At 32.9% G+C, this 23,629-nt stretch overlaps 2 protein-coding genes across 3 annotated transcripts in view; one reads left to right on the top strand and one right to left on the bottom strand.

The window, feature by feature from the left end:
• sns (sticks and stones) overlaps window positions 1-23,629 on the top strand; it is a 286,545-nt gene that overhangs the window by 47,147 nt on the left and 215,769 nt on the right. Inside the window, exons 1-2 of one of the 2 annotated variants that reach the window (XM_064355583.1) lie at window positions 2,389-2,642; window positions 12,333-12,377. The gene's annotated coding sequence lies outside the window, so the exon portion shown is untranslated. Of the gene's footprint in view, window positions 1-2,388; window positions 2,643-12,332; window positions 12,378-23,629 lie in introns of those variants that run through there. The other variant, XM_064355580.1, reaches the window with a different exon arrangement.
• On the bottom strand, window positions 19,793-20,161 carry Csp2 (chemosensory protein 2). Its single transcript, NM_001045812.1, is given in 1 exon segment — window positions 19,793-20,161. A coding segment is annotated over 1 exon segment (369 nt).

Here is a 23,629-nt window from a genome sequence, read left to right as displayed (position 1 = left end):
ACTAATATAGTCATAGAAGGAATGTAATATATGCTTGATACACCCCTAAGTATCTTAATTATTCTGCTTGCCTAAACCTAACAATTCCAAGGCAGTTAACTTATGAAAATCCGACCCATTTCATTTAAAGTTGGAGCAGGAGATGTCAGATGTCGTCGAATGGCGTGACACCCCACAAGAGTTTTAATAATTAAACACACCTTTATCAGGATTAGATAAGAGGACGTGAGATAAAGATGCCTGGAAATTTGAATTGATTTTACGGGAACGCACCATTATGGATAATATAAGTGATGTTGAGGGGATGACGTAAATCAGCTTTTCTCTAATCAACGCACGCACGTTGCTGATTTAAGCGGCAATTTATTTGGGATTCAATAAAATCAAAATTGGTCTGCAAACTTCAATCAGCAATTAATTATGTACAAAGGGTGTTTCTTGATTAGAATCCTCAGATATGTGGGTAGTGATTAATGTAATTAGTTACCTGCAATTATTGTGCGAAAAGGTGCACAAAACGCATGCATTTAGTTGAGCTTTGATTGCTCAAATACTAATTAATCGCCACTGATTGCAAACTATTATGTTTTGGAAAACTACCACAACTTTACGCTGCCGGCATTCTACAAACACACTAAGCTAATGTTAAAAATTGATTATTTATTTTTTTATTTTACAACTACTTGTCTTATACTATTTAACATTAAACTAGTTTTTTGTTCAATTTAAAATATTAATAACATTGCAAATTGTATTTTCACAGAATAAGCACCAAAGAAAAAACGAAATACATCACAATGCAAATACACATCCAATAAACTTTATAGTTTATACAATTATGGCTTCTATGGTATCATGATCACGACTCCGAAAACTCCATCTCTACAAACTTTATTACATAAAAAACAGTAATGATTTTAGTTTTTGTATTATTATTGTTGGGGAATTAAAACACAAACCAGAAATTTCTAATTTTTTATTTTATTTTTTAAGTGAAAATTAAAAGAATTAGACGTTTATAAATAGAACGTTCTTCAGGCACTTTCTCACAAGGAATCGTATTTTCCAAGACGTTCTTGATGTCAGAATTACTACACTCAATTTTGTTTTTTTTTTTTTGTATTTTTGAAAAGTTATTTCAAACTGGAGAAAAAAGCATTTTTGCGAAGAGTGCTTCGGAAAAACATTAGCAATTTTGTTTTTAAACCAACTAGATTTTGGAGATTTAATTGAGTCTAGATGTGGAAGGTTCACATTTCTGCTAAGCTTAATTATGTAAAAACTTATCGACAAGAGAAGCTACAAGTTTATTCTTTGCGTGGCAAAGTTATAAAAATTCTGCTAGCATATTTAATAGAACTACCAAAATTTAGTTTGTTAAACAAAAATTTGAAGTTTTTTTTCTAAATCACATTTTGAAAAAACACTTTGTTCTTAATTTTAGTCAACATGTAAGATACAATCCCATCATGTAATACGTAACAAGAGGACTTTTCAAAAAGACAATTGTTTAATATGGCGTCTCAAAGTTAACTTAACTCTGATATCAAGAACGCCTTGGAAAAGACGATGACAAATTGAGATCTCTTATAAAAAGTGTCTTAAATATGCCCTACTTAAAAAAACACCTAGTTGTTTTTGTTTTCGATTAAAACAATTAAAACGGAAATTACAAATTTTTGATTTTTTATTATAATTCAAAAACTAAAGATGACAATTTCAAAAATCTTTTTTGATAATTGTTTAGCTTAAAAATACGCAAGTTTGTTCTAATTTAACTGACCTCCTGTCTCTGATAATAACTAAGATCTTCATGGTGAAACTCAAAAAACGGACACCCTGTACAGGGTGATTTTCGAGAAAGTGCAAATGTTTTAACCATAGATTAAGCACTAAAAAGTACTTTGATTTATAACTTTTTTTTGTAGAATTACTATCTTATTAATGTTCAAAAAACCAAAACAAAAAATTGTTTTAATATGCAACCAATTATACACTGCCGAGCATTTAGATTGTCTATCTTTACCAATTTTTAGCCGAAAAAGCTTTGCAAAAAAAATGCCATATTTTTTTCTATTAGGCTATACTAAAACATAACAGTTTTGGCATTTTTGCACCCACACAAAAATACCAATAGTTTTTTCGGTTCAACTTGCACCAATTAGTTTTGTTCGAAAGCTTACTCGTTCTAAAAGTCAAAAGCAGTTTAATGCTTAAAAAAAAATGAAATTCAATCAAAACTATATCTAAAAAGAGAGTTTTATTGCTAACATTGGCTTAAAAGTGTTTAAATTCTAAATCTTTTATTAAAAAATGTCACAAATGTCATCAAGTGTGCTCAGAGTGTGCTATGACTTGGCGCCAATAATTATTAGACGCTCATCGTCTGTCAATTGTTGTTACCGGTGTTATTACAGTTGTTGGTGTGTTTTTTGAGAAAATCAAACGAAACCGTTGATTAATTGTGTTGGGTGGTTTAAAAGTGCAAAGTGTGGCATGTGTTTGGTGAAATATTTGTGAATTTGAACGGCCGGGCTGTGAGTGCGCGTGAGCGTCATGAACTACCCTTTTTGTGTTTATGGAACATTATAAGAAATATCGGTTTAAAGACTGTTTTACACGCATTTTTCGATGTGAGAGAGGTAAATGAGGTATAATTGCGGTTCAAAACCCAATCGTAAGTTAATTTTACTTTGCATCAGGTTATGACGCTACCATGACGTCATGGTCAGACGCCAGTTTTTTTATACAATTTTTTCTGTTTTCTTTCTGATTGGAAGAGTGGGGTGGTGAAGTGTAAAGCCTTGTTTGAGACTTTAGATCTCCGTAAAGTAGAAATTTGTCGAAAAAATCTCATATTTAATCGTAATTGTAAAATTTGAGGTGCATATAAGTACGGCCAAAGACGACGCAAAACCAATGTTAATAGGCCCTGGCCGATCTTAAATTTTGGCAAAAGTGTGAGTGTTTTTTCCAAATTCTAAGTGCCCCAAGCGTCACGAAAAAACAGCGCCTCTTGAGGCAGTCAGAGATAACTAACTCATCAATTGTTGCTTAGCAACAAACACCAAAAAAACCCTTTAATTTTACTTAGGAAATCACTATTATGTACTTAGCTGTTTATTAGTGTTTTTAGAACAAAAGTTTCGAAATATAATGATTTTTCATTCATATTTAGGCGCTTGTTGGAATCAGTGCATACAGAGTAAGTCAATTTTGACTTTTTTTTTGAATTTCTATAAATATGCAACCAGTAATACTGATTCCAGCTAACGGTAATTGTTAAAAAAATTAAATTTAATCCCCGATTACATTTTTCTGGGTAATGTCAAGTTTGTCTTGACAGTGTTACGAAAATTTCATTATGGATTATTAAATTATTATTGTTTAAAAGATACAAAACCAGCGTTGATTCAATTAATGTTTTTAAAAATCATACGAGGTATCTAAGTGGTACGTGCAATTCGTATTTTTGGTTGTATCTTAGGACATCTCAGAAGTAACCTACTATTGAATCAGCCTGTATATTTTTGTGATATATGTAATAACAATAAACACTGTAATACACAACTTGAGTTGGTAACAATTATACACTTGTTGTATTAAGTACTACTTACGTCTCTAATTACTATTTATTGTAGTGTTTAAGATGTTTTTCTAATTCAGCTCACTTCTTAATAGCTGTTAAGTGATTAATAAAGCAATCTTTCAAAATCCATTTTCCGTTGATTTAAATGAAAATAAAATTTTTGTCGCGAAAATTACACCATCCGCCTTCCAAACGATCAAAACCAACGATCATCCATCACTGCCTGTCGTCTTTTTGTTACACTAAATTTGTATATTTTCCAGTTTACTTCGACTTGACTCTCTTTTTTGGCAAGAATTTCGCATAACTTATTTTTGTACGTTCTCAGCACTTTGTAAATTACATACAAATAGAACCAACTTCTATCGTACTAAGCGATCCATAAACCAAATTTTTACCACAGTTAATTAATGATCACAATTAGACATTTACCCATGCTTTATGTTTGTTTGAAACTGGATACTCTTGCACCTGCCATGAATCTCTTTGATCTAGGCACGCTTTACCACAGGTGCTAAGGTGTGTACTGTTGCCTAATTCTTAATTTTCAAAACAGCTGCTAAACATTAATGTTTTATTTTATTTACTGCACTTTTTCTAAGACAGCTGCTCGCGCCATTAGAGGCATGTTGCAAATTGCTTGCATATTGCAAGCACTTTTAAAGAGTTCGGGTCGATTGGCGTATCTTATCATCTGACCCATATTTTTAATAACTTTAAAGAAAAATTATACACAAACTTGTTTTTTTACAACGGACAAAATCTATATTAAAATTTCAACCTCCCATTAATGGACACCTCCCTACAACGGACAATTAAAGATTTCCTATCGGTCCGTTGTTGAGAGGTTTTACTGTACGTATAATCCAGTCAGTAAACGTTAATAATAATATGTAGAAAATTAATGACAAATTTCTGAAATACAAATGATAAAAAAGGTGTGATATCAGAAATTCTGTATCCAACTGTACATTGTACGATCTGGGCTATTTAGTTTTATTATGGAAAAAATAATTTAATAACAAGTTGTCGATTTCTCCCGAATGCCACGCATTTGGTTTCCTTCCGGGTCTGATTCCGTGCATGTCCGGCATGTCTGCTGTCCACCCTCCGCCCCAAGCCGCCTTCGACCCAGTTAATCTACCTGTCTACTCTCCCTAAAGATACTTTGCTCTCAGGTGCTGCTCTGACTTCGTAATTCCTTCAGACCCTAATGTCCCCGGGTCTTAATTGGAATCCGCCACTTCACGATTCATTTAATACGGTGGCAGCGGTTGAATAATTAAATAGTAAACCGCAATACTAATAAATCCCAACTATTCACTCCACCAACCGAGTCGACAAATTTTTTACTTGAATTATTCAACTTTATGTTCGGAATTTTATGGCGGGCGAAATAGAATTTAATGATTCCGTAATAACTACTAAATGCGGTTTAATTCTGCAACGAATAAATGTAGTTTTGTGAGCATAAGCACATTGCATATTATAAAAGTTTCGTAATTATGAAATGCTTCCGTTTCCTCGTTAAGCGCAGTTGGTAAAGCTTCTTACCAAAAATCCACGTTCAATAAATCGTGTAATATTTACTTGTGTTTAATTAAATGAAAAATTTTTTACGAGACTAAGGCATGAAATTTTCAATATCGTGATTACTTTGCACTAAAAATTTCATTAAAATGAAATTGTGTGTAATGCTGCAGTTAAAAGTTTTTCCAGAAGAAGCATTACATCTTGTCTGTGAACTTGTTTAAGTTTCCTGTTATTCTGGTTCAATAAATTTATATTAAGAGTCGTGAAAGAGAATTTATCTCTTTATGAAAATGAAAAGCTATTTAAGTAACTGATGTTTCTTTGCATAAGGCGATCGAAATTATAAAACTGAAACAACAAAACACTTAATATATTCAGCAAATAAATAAATACATCTTGGTAGGGCGTTCATGTTTTGCATAATTTGTGTGGATGGAGCTTGAAAAGTTTTGACTGTTTTCTTTGAAGTGATGAATATGCAAGTGTAGCGAAAAGTTGCGTTATAAATTTCTTTTGGTCCAGCTATTTTAAACTGTTGCAGTTTGCATCAATTTTTGCTGCAAATTTTATTCGAATCCGTGGGCTTACAGTCAACAGAATTACGTCGCCCAATTTCGCAATTGCAGAAGAGTTGTGTTGACTGTACACTTTAAAAATGCATAACGGTATTTCAGTTCTTTAAATCTGATGAACTGTTTGCTTTGCCCTCATGTTCGTTATTTTAACTCCAGCTCAAGGAGAGTTCATTCGATTCTTTCACCCAATTTCTAAATCAAACTTGGAATTCTTGTTTTTATTAACGAATTGTTAAACGAACTGCACTTGAACTAAGACGGGTTAAAAACCTTCACACACAGAACTATTCATTCCTCAAAAAAGTCCCACATTTAGGTTAATTACGTAGGTGGGGCTTCTCAGTTTTGTTGTATACTGTAAATGCGAATGGAGATAAAAATAGCGTGATGTTGAGCTTTCATCTCTCAAGCATCAATCATCCTGTGTACAATGTAATTTATCAAAGTTCATAGTAATAAATAATAAATAGAAAAACTAAAACCTACACTTTACAAAGCTCACTTTATTCTTGTCTAGGGGTTGGCAACAGCAGGATACTTAAATAAGCATCAAAGATAGGTACCGAGGGAGATATCTTTGTTTATGATTAAAGGCTGCAATTTTTCCGTTCTAGAAATAATTCCAAAATTTTAGTTGTTCTTCCGAGTGTGTGTGCTTCTACAATGTGTTTTTAAATGATTGTCATCTAGTCGTCTGTGAATTTCTCATACAAAATCAAAAAATGCCGCTTCATATACCTAATGACAGGCATTTAGACACCGAATAATGATTAAGTCTCCAGTTAAGAAATAAGCTTCGATAATAAAAGTGTTTTCTTGCACAGTGTAACAATTTAGTTGCATTTTAACGAAATTAAAAAAAATGGTTGAATCTCTGAACTGACAGATTTGACATTTATTGACAGAAGATTCAACTGAACAGAGCGGCACAATTTTTTTACATATAAACCAATTTCATAGGCAAAAAACATTGTACTTTAATTAAAGAATAAAATTTAGTTGATGGTGAACATTACTGAGCTCTGATTATTATTTTTACGAAAACAGAATTTGGGATTTAATAGATAGTAGGATGGATAAGTTTTGGTCTCCTGCTGCATGCAAGTAACGGAGGGAGTGAAGTGTAAATCGGCTACAAAGGTGCCCTCAGTGTCTCTGATTACGTGAGATATTGCATTCTGCGCTACTTTTCCGATCGCGAAGTTTCAAATAAGATTTCAGTTGAGTGAGCCCGCACTGTTTTATCACAACGCTAGCCGAGCGCACTACATATTGTTCCATGATTTATTTCTTGCCATTAGTTGTTTCCATTTACTGCTATTTTCGGCCATCTGCGATAAATTCCGGGCGGAAATAAGAAGACGTTGCCAGTGTTTGTGAATAGACTGTATCGCGACTTTATATTCATGATGAATCGGGGTCTGCACTGTTTTCATTCAAAAGGAGATTACTTGTTTAAATAGAAATCGTGTAAGGCAATCAACTCAATATTTTAGCGATAAATTGCCCTTCTATGCAAAACTTCCCCGATTTAAATCGACGTTCTCCTTTCACAAAAACTTACTAACGGAAAACACATTTTCTTTCATCTATCGCTAAAAAGCAATCATAAATTGAAATTTATTATTATAGTGACATTTCTTTTGATTTGCTAACGCTAATCTGCATGCAGAGTTTTGCATTAAACTTGGAGTAAGCAAATAATACAAAAAATTCAATTGCATTTTAAGAAAGTTACTACCTCCTAAAAAGTGCGAATATAAAACTTGCTGAGTGCTTTACTTCTGCTGAGGCCGGTGATTTCTCCTTTTTTACACTTTATAAAATAACGCTATCTTTTTATTTCATTTGGCAATTCTGGAAAAGTTTTTACACAATCCTTGAAAATATCGGCAAAAATTTAGCCTCGTCAAAATGTGCAAACCAAACTTTCTTCGTTATTTTCCAATTTTTCATAGTTATTCCTTTAGAGTTGAGTGTTTCTAACGTAGAATGACCGGCGGAATCCAAATTTGCAAGAATCAAGTCGCTACGACTAACCGTTCGGAAAATATCGGCAAAAATTTAGCCTTGTCAAAATTTATCGAAATCAAACATTCTTCATTATTTTTAATTTATTTGGGGCTATGTTTTTAGAATTGAGTTTTTTTGACGTAGAAGGACCGGGGAAATCCAAATTTGCCAGAATCAAGTTGCTACGACTAACCGTTCTGAAAATATCGGCAAAAATTTAGCCTTGTCAAAATTTATCGAAACCAAACAGTCTTCATTATTTTCTAACTTTTCGGGGTTATGTCTTTAGAATTGAGTGTTTCTAACGTAGAATGACCGGCGGAATCCAAATTTGCAAGAATCAAGTCGCTACGACTAATCGTTCGAAAAATATCGGCAAAAATTTAGCCTTGTCAAAATTTATCGAAACCAAACAGTCTTCATTATTTTCTAACTTTTCGGGGTTATGTCTTTAGAATTGAGTGTTTCTAACGTAGAATGACCGGCGGAATCCAAATTTGCAAGAATCAAGTCGCTACGACTAACCGTTCGTAAAATATCGGCAAAAATTTAGCTTTGTCAAAATTTATCGAAATCAAACATTCTTTATTATTTTCCAACTATTCGGGGTTACGGCCTTAGAATTGAGTGTTTCTAACGTAGAATGACCGGCGAAATCCAAATTTGCAAGAATTAAGTCTCTACGACTAATCGTTCGGAAAATATCGGCAAAAATTTAGCCTTGTCAAAATTTATCGAAACCAAACAGTCTTCATTATTTGCCAACTATTCGGGGTTATGTCTTTAGATTTGAGTCTTTCTAACGTAGAATGACCGGTGGAATTCAATACTAGTTATTAATACTAGGAAACAATAGCCAGGCATTAAACAGGGCCGGACTGCTTCGAGAAGGTTTTCATTCTCTGATAATGAAAAACTGTTAGTGGCTGAACACAGCAGTCCGGCCTGCCGCTAAAAATGTTAGGATTGTGGGCACATAAGGCACTTGGAGTCTTGGAGCAGTTCAATTAAGCCAAAGATAGTCATGTAATGAAGAGCATGTAAGTCGTGTGGAACGAGACGATCCCGCGAGAGGGAGCTGAGCCACATTTAACAAATGAGTGCCCCGTCGGCCCGTCAAAGTTTTACAACAATTTCAATCAAAATGATTACAGTATTAGTCTGGGTAGAGAGAGAGTCGCTGCTTTGCAAGGCTTACAATTTGACAGGGACACTTTGTTAGGGCGCTGATACTCCACGGTGTTGTGGGAGCTTCTTCTCCAACACTGCCTCAGCAAGTTTAATTTAAACTTAATTTGCATACGTCCCTCTTTAACGTATTTAAAAAAGCCCATTCACTTATCAAGGTACGGGGCTTTGTAGGATTGCAAGACGCAAAGTTTTTCTTTCAAATTTCTAAAAATAAATAACTTTAGCAATACTGGGTCTGAAGGCAGGTGGGTGTAGCGGCGTTAATGCGAATTTTAAATTGTGGTATTTTGGCAGACAGCCCGTGACTGATGTGTAACGTGATATAAAATGCACAAACTAGGGAAAGCGTAAAGTTAGGAAATTGCGTAGGCATATTCGTACTAAAACTTTAAAATATGCTCTTATCTAAGATAAGCTGAATAGTTCCCGTGAGGTTACAGTTTTTGGGAGTGTTTTATGGCAAAAAGCGTTTTACGTTTTACCACAAATTCCAGGCATGCATCAAGTTTTTGCAAAACTTATTATTTGTTTACTGTAAACTGCAAGTCTTATGGATTTTTTACTTTCAAGCTAGTTCAGACATAAATAATTCTTTAAATAAAGCAATTCTTACGTAGTTTGCAAAGAAAAAACTTTGATTACCAGCATTTTCTCTAAACTTTTCTCGTCTATTACTGAAACCTCTGTAAAGTTCGTGATTAATCTGCATTTTATATGGATGCATCCTAGAAATTTGCACAACTTTTATTATGCTTTCGTTTAATTTGGACGGAAACGCTGACAAAACTAAAGTGTACGTAAGTAAAAAGCGAAAAAAACTGCTAAAACCGAACCAAATTTAGACGAATTAAAAGCATGCAAGATTTTAGTAATAACCTTTCCAAAATAGATAAGAATTTGCTTTACCATATTACATGAATGAAGACAAGATATTATTTAGATATTTACTCTGAAAACTTCAACCCATATAAAAAAATGCGGATGATATTAGAAGATAAAATTTTTTCTTCTTTTTATTACAGGTTTGTATTTTTTTAAACAAAATTTTCATAGATTTTCATAGATTATTTCTATAAATATGCAACCAAAAATACTGACTCCTGATGACCAGTCGATTATCGTTAAAAAAAATAAATTTAATTCACGATTACATTATTCTGGGTAGTGACATTTTTGTTAAAATTTTATTATGGATTATTATTGTTTATAAAATAAAAAAACAGTGTTCATTCAATTAATGTTTTTAAAAATAAACAGAAGTTCCCAAGTGGTAAGTGCAATTAGTATTTTTGGTTGCATGTTAGGGCTCAGAAGTAACCCACTATTGACTCACCCTGTATCTAAAACTGGGTGATGACTGACTTATTATCAATTCTAAATTAATACCCAAAGTTGAAGTAACTGCTAATTTATGAAAATTTTAGCAATATCCAGTCATTTGTTGAGCAGACTTTAATTCGCCACTCTTTCGTTTTTTAGGATATTTATGTGCAAATGAATAATTTTCAATCTTTGGTCATTAGAAAGCAAAAACTGTTATTATAATACGTTCACAAAGTTATTATTTTTTTTAATATAACAAATATTCATTACTTGGTGCGCCGTTGAACAATGTCAGGATCCATGTACGAGGAAATTTCGTTGATGTTATCGCCGGCAATTCGATTACCGTTTTCCTGTCAATCAAATGACATCCTGAATGGGAAGTTTAACACTTTCAAACTTGTCTAACACACACCGACTTATTGTTGTACCATTTAACGGAGCTTCGGTGGCAAAACCTCTTAACGAAAATTGCTCGACATTAATCTAATGTAGTAGCTACAAGATTCCAGCAAATGATTAGGAAAATTTTAAGTTTTCCAATTGTCCACATTCAATTTTATTATTTGCGAATTCAATTAGCTAATTCATAACCGAAAATGTTTGCTTTATTCATGGGATAGACAGCAGCTGACAAATTCGGCGCCATCTGCTTAATCATCTTCAAATTTCATTGTTTGATCTTGTAGACTGTCAATAGAAATTAAAGGGGTCCCCGGAGTGAAAGACGTCATAACACGACAGAGAGTAATATCAGCCCGTGCCGGTGACTGAATTAAATCTACACCTGTTAAGTTGGGCAGATGTTCGGCTGTACTAAACCTCAATACATCGGCGAAATCTCACATGTGGTCATTACAAAATCTCGTAATTAAGTGCGCCCGTCATTAAACCATATTTATGGCACGGTCCCAACCACTAATTAATTACCACCAAGGGGTTTATAATAAGTAACTAGATAAAATTTTTGCTGCAAAATCGTGATTTCCAGCTCATCATCTATTCAATATCGTACAATTTCGCAGCGTGAAATGGTCTAGCGGGCCGTTATTTATTTTCCGGGTGTGTTGTGCGTTTTTTGCTGGTCCTGTGACCTGCTATCCTGGCTGTGACAGGGACAGGTGAACGGAATGATGAAGCGATATGCGGCCCGATCATTTCATCTTCACCAGATGCTGCTAGATAATTCAGGAAACACGACCGATATTGCGAAGACGAAAGCTATATAAACCTAGCCGGCATAATTTGATCCCGGACTCGCTGCAGTGATTTACGAAAATGCTACAGAATTTATGACAAAAAAATCACTTTCTGTAAATATTTGCCTGCCTCCGTCAACGAATAAATTATGCTTAATGTATTTCTCTGACGGTCTTATGCTTAGAAATGGAACTTGGGTTATTTACTAAAAAATATCACAAACCTAATAATAAATTTCATTCCATTCCAGGCCTTTAGAGAAAATGGCAACAAACATTTGCGTTTTTTGTTACATGTTTGTTAATCAGCGATTAATAATAACGAAGACATGGGTTATCCAAGCACAGTCTACAATAATAATCGATTAATATACTAGTCAGAACAATATGCCAGATGCCAGATTTAATGATGTGAATAAAAGGGTTAACTGCAATATCTGTATTTTTGGCACATTTTATGTTTGTAAAATTCTCAAAAAATAATTGGATTAAATCACGGAAACATTGTTCTGTTACTAAAATAGAAAAAAGGTTGACAATAAACAGTAAAAACTTAAGATTTAATACTCTGACAAACTCCATTTCGTGTCTATTTAGAAACTGCAATTTTCATTATTTATGTAAAAAGAGTGCAGTATCTCCCTATTAGAGACTGGATCAGCTTAATTAGGTACCTAGCTGTAACAGTTACTTTGTTTTGATTAAATTGCCAGACAATAAAGAATGTTTTAAATGACTAACTTTTTACATTATTGTAGATTTATTGCACCTTGAAAATTGTAAATTAATTTCTTTGCTGTAGAAAATGACTCGTTGTTTTTATATATTTAATAATCTCACAAATATTTAGTTTTAACAAATTATTCGTCATAATATTTAATTAAAAATTGCTTTTTGTTACTGTTTCAGGGAGCATCTGTAGCACCTATGTACGAGTACTACAAAGTCATACAGGTGAGGTTTTAGTAGTTGTAGAACATTTAAAAGTACCTACTTGTGCACATTACAGCAGTGACTTGTACTTGTAGGTATTTGGAATTTGTTGCATGTTTTACGTTTAAGCTGCGCTTTCGTTACATATTTTCTTAAACCGGTGCTTTAGTCCTTATTATTGTGCCTCACGTACTAAAATAACTTACTTTATTCCGGTAAATTCGTTTGGAAATGGATGTATTAGACAGGGCTTAGCAGTAATAATCTTTTTTATCCAAGTCGTATGAAAAACGGACGGAAGGTTCGGGAAATGTCTTCAATTTTCTCAAACGGATGCTGGACAATAGTGTGAATTTGCATTTAGTGCAAGCCCGTCTCACTTAGAGCGGAACAAGGTGTTTATTCACAGATGAAAAAACCTTTATTCTCGGTTGGTGGCTTTATTTTGTTATTTTCTTTTGCTTATATTAAAACTTGGTGATATGACAGGTTCATTTTTCACAACTGCTATTACACCGCTAATGATAAATTATCTGTCGTGTAAAAAACACTCAAATTTGCAGAAAGAAGCTGTTATTAAATAGATTTGTTTCCAGATTTCAATTTACAGGTAGCGTTTCTTTAATTCCAGATTGATCAATAATGCTAGGCGAACCTACAGTTATTAATCATTACAATACGGTATGAAATTGTAAAGCGAAATAAATTTTATTGAGTGAAAATTGAGCTTAAAAGATTAGATAAGGGCAATACAAATATAGGTGGCATCAATCTTACGATGCGAACTTATAGCCTTTTTGCTCGAACAATGCTTTAAGCGCTTTAGCACATTTTTACAGGAAGAATATCAATTTCCTTTATTAAATATCATTATTTTAATAAAAGCCTAAATCCCTTACATTTATCATCGAGATAGCAATGCCCGATGTTAAATGGGATGCTGCAATAACAATTTTTTTTGTAAAAAAATGTAATGGAATAATGTATGGAAATAAATTACTTTCTTTTTTGGCCAAGTTTAACCTCTGTTGTGACGGTTTAGTTTTTGCCGCTTCTTACCTTTTGTGGAAAGCCTTCAAACATCAGGTTTTCCTATGATCAGTTATAGAATTTCATATAAAACAAGGCGGTACTCCTCAATATTATCTTTTGTGACCTACATATTAAAATAGAGAAAATCGTGCGTCTTTCCATCTCCTCTGTATTGTATTTTCAGGTTTTCGTTCCGATTATGTCAAATTACGACGTGTTGATATACGATTTTATTAAAGTGAGAGACGAGGTTATATTTCTGTGGCAGTCACCTTATTTTTATTAGGTATTATAGCCGATAGCCATCAAAAATATAGGCTAGATGGCGGTGTTAAATAACTGGCGGATCTCCAAAGTAATAAAAGTATTAGAAAGACCTCACTTTTTCTTCGATATCTGACAGCTGACATGTATTTATCCATGGGACCGTTAAGAAAATGAAACACAATAAACTCATATCTGTTGTGTCATCTCGCTTTATTGTTTTCATAGATGGATAAATTTTTTATCAAATTTCGCAGTTGTGTGTCGCTTACAGGAAACAACCAATTCTTCTATATGCCATTGTAACCACCATTATCACTACCCGCAACAGAAAACACTATTTTCTATTTTTGAGAAAGCAATTGCTCAAATTTCAATATCTAATAGTAACCCAATTTCTCATTTCTCATTATTGTGATTTTGAGAAAACAAAGACTTTTACCATTAGGTATTGAATTATAAATGGTTGCATACGTTAGAAGCAATAGACTGTATAATTCCTGCAAGAAGCCAGTAAGTTGTTACTTTTAATTGAGACGTGTCGTTATTAATAAATTTAAACCGTATACTTGACACTATTAGTTTTTGATAAAAGATCTACTTTTCTCATTTTTTACTCGCCTTTAACATTTGCATAGTAATAACGTTAGGTGTGATAAGAATCTGTAATTTCCAAGACATTCTAGTTATTGCATTTTTGTTGTTTTCAGTGCCGTATTTTTCATCACAAGTAATTTTAATTATAGCAGCTATTTTTTGATTTCTTCAAAAGCTGTGATTAGTTTTTGAAGTCGCTATATCGAAGGCGCACCACCGTTAAACACAGTGACTATTTTTGATGTAATTTATGAAAGGGGAAGTCACATAGAAAGTAATTTTCCGATAAATCTGAAACTAAATCAAATTTCGATGTAAAAATGAAAATCTAATCCTGAGAAGTGTTCGCACCTTGGAATTTATGACGGTGGAAGTGTATGGATAGAATTTGCAGGGGACACTGGGTCATTTATCATTCTCGGTATCTGGGTCCATCTATCAATATATTACGAAGATATAAGTCATCTCCGGATAGAACAAAAGGTGATGACACCCTTCATAGTGGAATCAAAAGTGATGAGCCGCGCAGACGTTAGCTGACGGTTACATAACTCAACTGATAACAGATAGCGGTTTTTATTTCATTTAACGAGGTTTGCCCTAAACGATACTAAAATTGTTATCTCTGCTGACAAATTGATAGTGAAAGATGACTGAAACTGAAACATCATTTAATTCCCACGAAAAGTGCTATTACTCTCGCAAAATATTGCAACCTGGTTTAAATAAAGTGCAGCGACGAGGTGACGTCGCGAAATTGCTCCACCGCTTACAGAAAATTTATCAGTTTTCAAATCACCCGGAGAATTCATAATAATCAATAGTTGCATAAAAAAGACAAAAAAATTAATATACAATTTTAAAATCCTATTTTTTTTCAAGTACAAGCTTTCTATATTTAACTGTTGCGGAAAATATCAAACAAAAATTTGAGCTGTTTAATAAAATTCTTTTAATATCATCCTTATAAAAGTCGCTACAAAATGATGTGACTGTAAGTTCCGGGAACTAAAATTAAAACGTAAGCTAAAGAAAAAGTAAACCAACTTGAGTAACAAATTGTAAAAGATGAGTCCAAACATCTAATTTGATTCTTAAACAACGCTTGGTTAAATATTTGCTTCAACTAAATATTTGTAAGCAAAGTTCAAAACAGAGCACCTATCACGTTATTACAACTATAGTTAATTAAAACGATGGTTGAAATAATTCCGCTGTTAATCAATTCATTTTCTTTAATTACCGTGAAACGGGAGTAATTATTTTCAAAAGCGCGGCACGCTGTATAAAGCTTCCAACTTGAAAGGCAGCTAAGTGTGTAGTTTTACTTAATAATTTATTTGGCACAACTTGTCAATAACTCCACAAATTTGTTTACAACTTGGACCACTCTGTTTAAATTTATTTTTAAATTAAGCGCGGTCACAATCAAACTTTTACAATTTTCTCTAATTCGTATGATCTGATGTAAAAATATTTCTAGTAAAGATCGAGGTTGTTGCTGCAAATTCAATCTAGATTGACACGAGATTTTCGCAGATTTTGCGGTGCTGGTCAGAAATGACTTTTAACTATCTAACTATAAAGGCAAAACATCAATCTAGTTAGAATAAAATAACGCAACGTTCATTTATTTTGTTCGTTCAAGCGCAATGTCGTAAAAATGTTTTATAGTCTAACGGCAACAATACGAGTGAGGACAAATGGATGGCATAAATCGAAGCAAAGGTTTTTCCTTTCTACTGGTTATTTAATTCAATTAGTTTGTTTAAACTATTTAGCACAATGAATAAATCGTTGACCTCACCCAAGATCGCGTAAAATGTGATGGTCCTCCAGACGGGTTTTAATTAATCCTGATGATTAAGGCAATACGTTCGAAACTAATAACTACAATCTGGTATCGACAACAAAATAATCCAGTTTTAATTGATAATTAATTACCGTACAGACGCACCATCGTACATTATAATCTGGCGTTATATCATTACTGAAGTTGGTTGCGATGCATTAAACATCCTGTCTGATGCACCAACACTGAAGGTTTTTATTTCAGAAAATGCAGAAACCTCATAAACGAATTATCTTCGGCTGCATCCGGTAATTAATGAGTGAGTAAAGCTAGTAGCTAATTCCATTCATGAAAGCGAAGAACATGCGTGTCACAAAAACTTGTTCACCTGTAGGTTTTGTTTTTCTTCGCTAATTTTCAGCGAATTATTTCGGGGACAGTTTGCATGTTTTATTCCACTAGAAGCTGCAAAATTATTGATTTTACACCACTCAAAGCATGGGCTTGCAATTGCAGCAGGTGCAGTCATACATTTTTCAACGCAGATTGTTTTTGGGACATTTGCATTTGAAATCTAACAGCTGTGATAAATGTGCATTCTTACTCTCTAATTGTAAATAAATAAATCGATGAAGCAAAAAGGTCATCATCAACAGCAATAACAACTGTAAAATGCAACAAAGCAGTGTGATATTTTACGCGAATGTCAAATAACTTTCATTTCAAAATTAATTGGTAAAGAAATTAATTTAATTTAATTTGCCTGTAATAAATATTACGTTACAAGAATACTAACGAACTGTTTATGCAGTTGTGCTATAGCGCCGTAATTTACAGCGTTATTTAACTATAAAAAGTTTGATTGTCGTATAGGCACTCCCTGGTGTTGTCTATCTACAACTTCTTTATCCCAGAGTATTTGAATTTATTAGTCTTTGCAGTGTTTAAACACCTGTGTCGTGAATTGTAAATAGCCTTAAACAATAAAATTCTGACTATAAATTACACTTGTCTACTGGTGTTTACATTTTTAAAATGATATCAGTCTGTTGGTTTTAATTTAAAACAAACAGAGCACTAGTATTTTAAACTACATATTTTATGCAGTGCTTTCGTATTCATGTCTTCTCACAGTAGTACTTTTCATGTGGCGAGCGTAATAACACATTACGACTTTTGCATTAGATGACGAGATTTTATGTTTTAATTATTAGTGCATAGTTAGGAAGCGCCTTATTACCGGAACGAACTCGTGCAAGTTGTTTTTCTTATCACTGGGAACGTTTGAAACAATGAAAGCTGAGATTTGCCTATTATCGGTAGAATTGCAAATAGGTCTGCAACCACCAGAGGTGTAATTAAAGGAAACTCACAAAGAGGGTCTGCGCCAAGTGACAAGACCAGAAGAAACGACGTAAAAATTTGATAATTAATCTGTTTTTAAACGGAATTGATGGCTGAAGCTTGCAATTATTATCACTCAAGCGCAGTACAGTGTGTTATTAAAATAATTTTTAGTTGTTCGTAATTATATTACGGGATTTTTAAAAAGTGCAGCTTTTTGCCGTTTTACCATATTTCCGGTATTACAGCGAATTCCACAAATAATTCACCTCCAATTATTTGAAAAAAAGTACGAAACAGGATCGCACGAACTGTTATTATCTATTACCAAGAGTTATGCTAATTTAATATCAAGAAAGATTTAAACAAAGTGTTCTATAATTTATAACTAATTTAATGTTTAGAATATCACGATTTTATGTACGCTGCAATTACGCCAATTAAATCGCTGGTTTGTACTTATTTATTGTTCCAGTTGTGGTTTCCAATATCATTAAGGTCGAAAAATGTGGTAGTTTTTTGCGACGGTTCTAATTTCAGATATTACGTCCAACGGTTTATTCTGTTAATTTAAATTAATAATTGACTGAAGTAATTGCTAGGAGTTTAGTTTGAAATACGGTGCGTAAATACACTCATTAGGCATTGTCAGTGCAAATATGATCTAGTATTTGTAAATTGTAAAATTTAAATTTAGATAATGAATAGGGACAGTTGCTGTAAAATTATTCGCAATGTGTTACCTAAATAATCAGCTAGTAACCGTTATATTTACGTATTTGCCGTATTTATTCAGCAAATAACGATGACGAATGAAAGATGAAATTATAATAATAAATTATTTGAACAAATCAATTATTTTATAACAATAACAGGGTTTGGTGTCAAAACGGTGGGAACAGCTGCAATTGACATAGTTTGATAAAATAGGAGAGTTTTGAGGGCAAAGAAATTTAAATTGTTGGCGGTGGATCGGGTTGGGAGAATAAAACAGTAAAAATGTGCGGACATTTATAACATAGTTTTGGGTTGTTACGATTGCGAAGTGCCCTCTTAAGACAGGTCGTAAGAAGGATCTGAAGTTCTCATTTTTAGCCGAAACAATTCGGAGCTTCCAGTGTACGACTGCAGAGTTCTCAAAGCATCAACTTGACAAATACCGTGCGTCGTGCAGTGAGTGCACAAGGCGAGCTCCGAGAAGTAATAATCCTGTGGAGAGCGAGGTTAAGTAGCGGCCACCGGAGGCGCTGTCATCGTATATCCTCCTGGCTGATTGGTCAAATCTGTCAGGGAGACTATCAGCACTTCCGCTGCTCCCGCGGGTTTCTCAGCCTAAGGTAATTTGTCCTTAGGGGCTCACGAAGTGGTACCTCCTTGATACAAAAGCAAACAAATCCTTCGCTTTCCTTTCGAAGCGTTTTTTTAACTCTTTCGAGCAATGTTTTGTGGACTTTTATATACCTTTACAGCTCTCTGGAGTTGTTAAGACAAAAAAATATTCGATTTTTTGATGTTTGATTTTTTCAATTTTCGTCGCAGTTTTTGTCGGTTTTGGGTACCTGGAACATTTCTCGAGCAATAGCTCCGGAACTATTAGAGATAACCCCATGAAGTGTATTATCGTTGGAAAGGTCTTTAAATTATCTATTTTTTTCAAAAAAGATTATTGTTCTCCGACTAATAGTTTTCGAGCAAAGTGCTGCTAAATGCAAAAATTGGTAAAATTTTAAAAAATTTATAACTAAAAACTATTGGAAATTTGGCAATTTTCTCGATGCCAATCGATTCCCCGGATCATTTTGCATAAGTGTGGACCAAAACGGTTCCACTTTTTAGAATAGTTTAGCCGTAAATGAGAAAATAAAAAAAAATAAAAAAAAGTTAAAAATTGGTCAATTTTTAAAGTGTCTAAAAATCAAATAAAACCAGCAGCTCATTTTCTGTATTATGTTATCTTTTAACAAGAACTAACATTTTAAAATTTTTTGCTAAAAATTAAGATAGGCAAAAAAATCATAACTTAAAAACTAAAAGTCGTAGAGCAATGCGATTTGTTCCATTGAATTCAGCGGCTTATTTTTCGTATTATTCCGCTTTTTCAAAAGAAGTAGAGGGTAAATGTAAAATTTAATTATGTTTTCTAAGAACGTTCAAATTACGTCACCAGGTTGGATAATAGAAATCACTTATTTACACAAATAGGCGTTCGAATTATCGGTGTAAGTGGGTTATTAAAGGACATGATTGATTTCATTATCTATTTATTTTGAAGAATGTATCAACATTTTTTTATTTTCTGCTAACAAGTACAATTGACTTTTCCAAAAATACAGCTTGATTACGAATAAGTATATCTAAAAGTATGTTTGTTGAAGCCGATGTTAAGCCCGAAGTTGCAGTTTTACATTTAGATTTTTTCCAAATAGTGAGCATATTGTGTTTGATATTCTCCTTTGGGATCGTAAACGCTGATAAGTTGTTGCCAATCGCTGTTGCGTTCCTTAATGAGGAATCTGATTACTTTCTCCACCGACACCTTCTGATGATCGTTACATTTTCTGCAGCCAGTAATGAGAGCATCTGGAATGACGTCCCGTAAAATAGCAGCTTCTTCGTTACATTTGCCTTTCTTCAACAGGCACTGCAGATAATTATCGAAAAGTCTCTTGTTGTGAAGGATAGCATCGATATCGACGTTATCGTATTTAGTCGGATACACATCATATGTGGCAGCAACGGCTGTTGCTATTAAAACAGCTAAAATTATGATCTTCATTGCGTCTCAGGAATACTTTACCTACAAGTTCCTCAAATATGATTTTCTTTATATATGGTCTTTCAGTCATTAAGAAGCAATTAGGGAAATTTTGAGTCAATCGGGATAACGATGTGGTAGGTAAATGCGTTTCGAGAAAACACAGCAGGAAAATACCGGTCATTTTAGTGAAATTTTAACTGACCACTTTTCATGTTCTGTGATCGACTTGCATTCAGCCGAGATAACTAATTATTTATTGATTTTTACGGCAATAAATTAGTTTAATTGGCAATCGCTTGAGCTAAGGTCGAGGCTACAATATCCATTCCTTTTTCTTTTACCGATAAATCATGTCTGGTACATTTTATAGTTACAGATAATGATTGTTATTACTCGTAATAGTTTAATTTTTTTCCAAAGCTACATTTTCTGTTTCATAAAATTAATATGCAGCTTAAAATACTAAAAGGTGGGATTAAAATATTATTTTAATTTCGTTCATACAATACGGTTATTGAAAAACACGGGTGCATTTTAAACAAAGAGTTTTTATTGTTGTTAAATCTGTATAAAAAATACTGACAATTCTGCTCTTTCATTAAAGCGCTGATGATTTAAATGAAAAGTATTTCATAAAATAAATTCGATGTGTTTTCAAAACAACAGTTTAGGCTGTAAAAAAATATATTAACTCGTTTTAGTATTAATTTTTTTAATTTGTTTTGACGAAATTTGCGCGCTGTTTCATGGGAAAACCAGCACTCTAAACAATGTTAACATTTATTAGTACCAGTTTACAATATTTAAACCCAATTTATTCCTCGAATGTGTAATTAGTAGTTGCAACATTTTGTAAACTAATTTATATTATGTTAAAATTGTGAAATTAGTTTTGAAATTACTAAATAATACTACCTACTGTAGTTTCGTTTTACCTTAGGTGTCTCGTTATTGCTGAATAAATATTGTGTTTGAATTAAAAGAATTAATCTGACAATAATGAACAATTTCGTGATAAAATCAGTAAACTTTTTAATCTTGTTAATGTAAAACATGTCGGTGCATATTTTATTGAAGCAATTTCGGCGACGTCCATTCGTCGACTCGTTGTATTGATTGAATAATTAATTAATTTGCATATCTACAATATCGAGTTAATTTTTCAAATGAATTTAATGGAATGAAAAGCGTGTCATTGAAATTTGCATTTCGTGAAACGAACGATCTCGACGTTTTTTCTGATTAATTATTCGGCTAATTATCAGTGATTTATTTGTGCGTCTTTAAAGACAACAAAAGTCTAGCGTTGTTTTATGAATAATGGAGAAATCAAAACGAGGTACTTATTTCAGCATAAGTTGTTAATATTTAATTTATTTAAAAAGCATCTGAAATAATAAAAAATCCGTTTTCTTTGCCTTAAACCGTATTTTTAAGATTTTTGGAGACAACGTCACTCCTACACGGGTAATTTAATTTCCGAATCAGCTTGAGCTTTTGCTTTCATACATTTTTGTATTTTTATCGATAAGTTTTTTCCGGGTAATCAAATCTACGATCAAAGAAATACTTGATGCCATTTGGCTCGTAGGCATATTTTTTTGAAAGCACAACAGAATCGGAGCAAATAGAATACATTCCGTCCTTTCCCCTGGCGAAATGTTAACCAGATGATTGAAACGTTAATAGAAGCAGCCTAAACCTTGATTTCTCGGCATTATGTTGGCCATATCTGTGCTAATATCGGCGGATAAATTTAGTTACAAACACGAAGGGATTGCTCATGGACGCTTATATCATTTGCCAGGGGAATATGAGGTTTGCCTCGCTGGCGTACGATCCAAGAAATCCATGGCCTACCGTGTTATACCCGCCATTTAGACTGAAAACATATGAAAACAAAGCAAATGCAATTTCGACGAAATAGCTACTCGTTTACGTAAAACGCAGCCCATTGTCGGATCCAAAAGGCGAACAAATTTAAAGATAAATAAACAAGCCCCGAAAATTGATATACGAATATGAGGGCATTTTTTCACCAGCAGCGGAATATTACCTCGCATATGTGCAAATTTTGAGTTAATTATTGAGCAGGCATGAATAAAGATGGCAAATATTGCAGCTTCAGACGAGATGAAATTGGATAATTCACAAAATTAAGTGAAATATATTACGTAAACCAACAAGATGTTGAGCCTTATATTTAAGTGCTTCTAAGTTTCCCACTTTCGCTTAGTTATGTTTAATAATTCCCTATGGACACATAAGCTCGCTCTGGCCTAAAATACGGACCTACCTGGTGTTTGAAAACAATTTCGAACTTCCTCCTTGTACACATTAATTTTTTTATCGGTTTTTGTCAATTACTAATTTTTTTTCTAATGTACTATATTAGCACACCAGAAAGTTTAAACTCAAAATAATTTAAAAATAACTTATGGGTAAGAAACTATTAATAATAATACTTACCAGGCTTCTAATTAGGATAGAGAATTAGTTTATTTAAAACTGACAATATTTTGTTTTGACAAAAGTGCTGACACATTTTTATTTTTTAAAAGTACACTGATTTCAGCTTAACTTAATAAAATACGTTCAGTTTTTAAATCGTCATCGACATTTTTTTAGTTTTTTGTGCCAAAAAAAAAAACAACATACAATTTTGTTATTTCGCAAAAAGTTATGAAAATAAATTTCCATCAAAATCCTAATAAACTGATTTTGTTAAAAGTATTTTGTTGACAAAAGAATTGGATATTTGTTCAGCTTAAAAGAGGAAACTTCTTACGTTTTTTATTTAAATAGACCACAAAATTTAGAAATGTAGAAGGTTTGAAAAATATTAGCCGGAGGTCCTTTGAAAATATTTTATTTGAATGAAAAATTGCCTTTTTTAGGGTAACTTTTTAGACGCATTTGTGTTGTAATCAGTGTTATAGTAGAAAGGTAAATGTTATAATAATATGAAAGTGTTTTACACTTGATACTTGTAAGTTCATAAAACCTTAATATTTTAACATTTTCAAAAATTTGGTAAAGTACTTGGATTCTGTAAAAAATTTCAAAATATGAGTTAGTGGGAAATATTTCTAGTGAATTGCCTAAATGGGTTCGTTTGTCATTAATCATTTTCACTAGAAAAACTGTCTCTAATAAAACAAATGTTACGTATATAAATTAAATCAAACCTCACATTGAAATTTTCTATTTAATACTGTTTTTATATCTAGTAGTAGGTCACATATTTAATTTTAATGGATTATCCTTTTTGCCACAAATTTAAAATTCAAGTACCTTATTATGTGAAAAATTTATTTTCGAATTTGATTGGGACTGCGATCGCCTATTTATTACTTTTCGACTTAAGATGACATAGATTTTCAAGTGGAGTACGAAATATTTACGTTTGCATTGCAATTTTCCGGCTTTATAAGGAGATCGTAAATCTTGATAACATGCAAGCAATTAAATACAGCCACGGAAAAG

This window comes from Tribolium castaneum, chromosome 1 (assembly GCF_031307605.1).
Source record: "Tribolium castaneum strain GA2 chromosome 1, icTriCast1.1, whole genome shotgun sequence".
Classification (NCBI taxonomy): domain Eukaryota; kingdom Metazoa; phylum Arthropoda; class Insecta; order Coleoptera; family Tenebrionidae; genus Tribolium; species Tribolium castaneum.
Note: the sequence above shows the minus strand (reverse complement) of the source record. Positions and strands in the feature narration are given on the sequence as shown.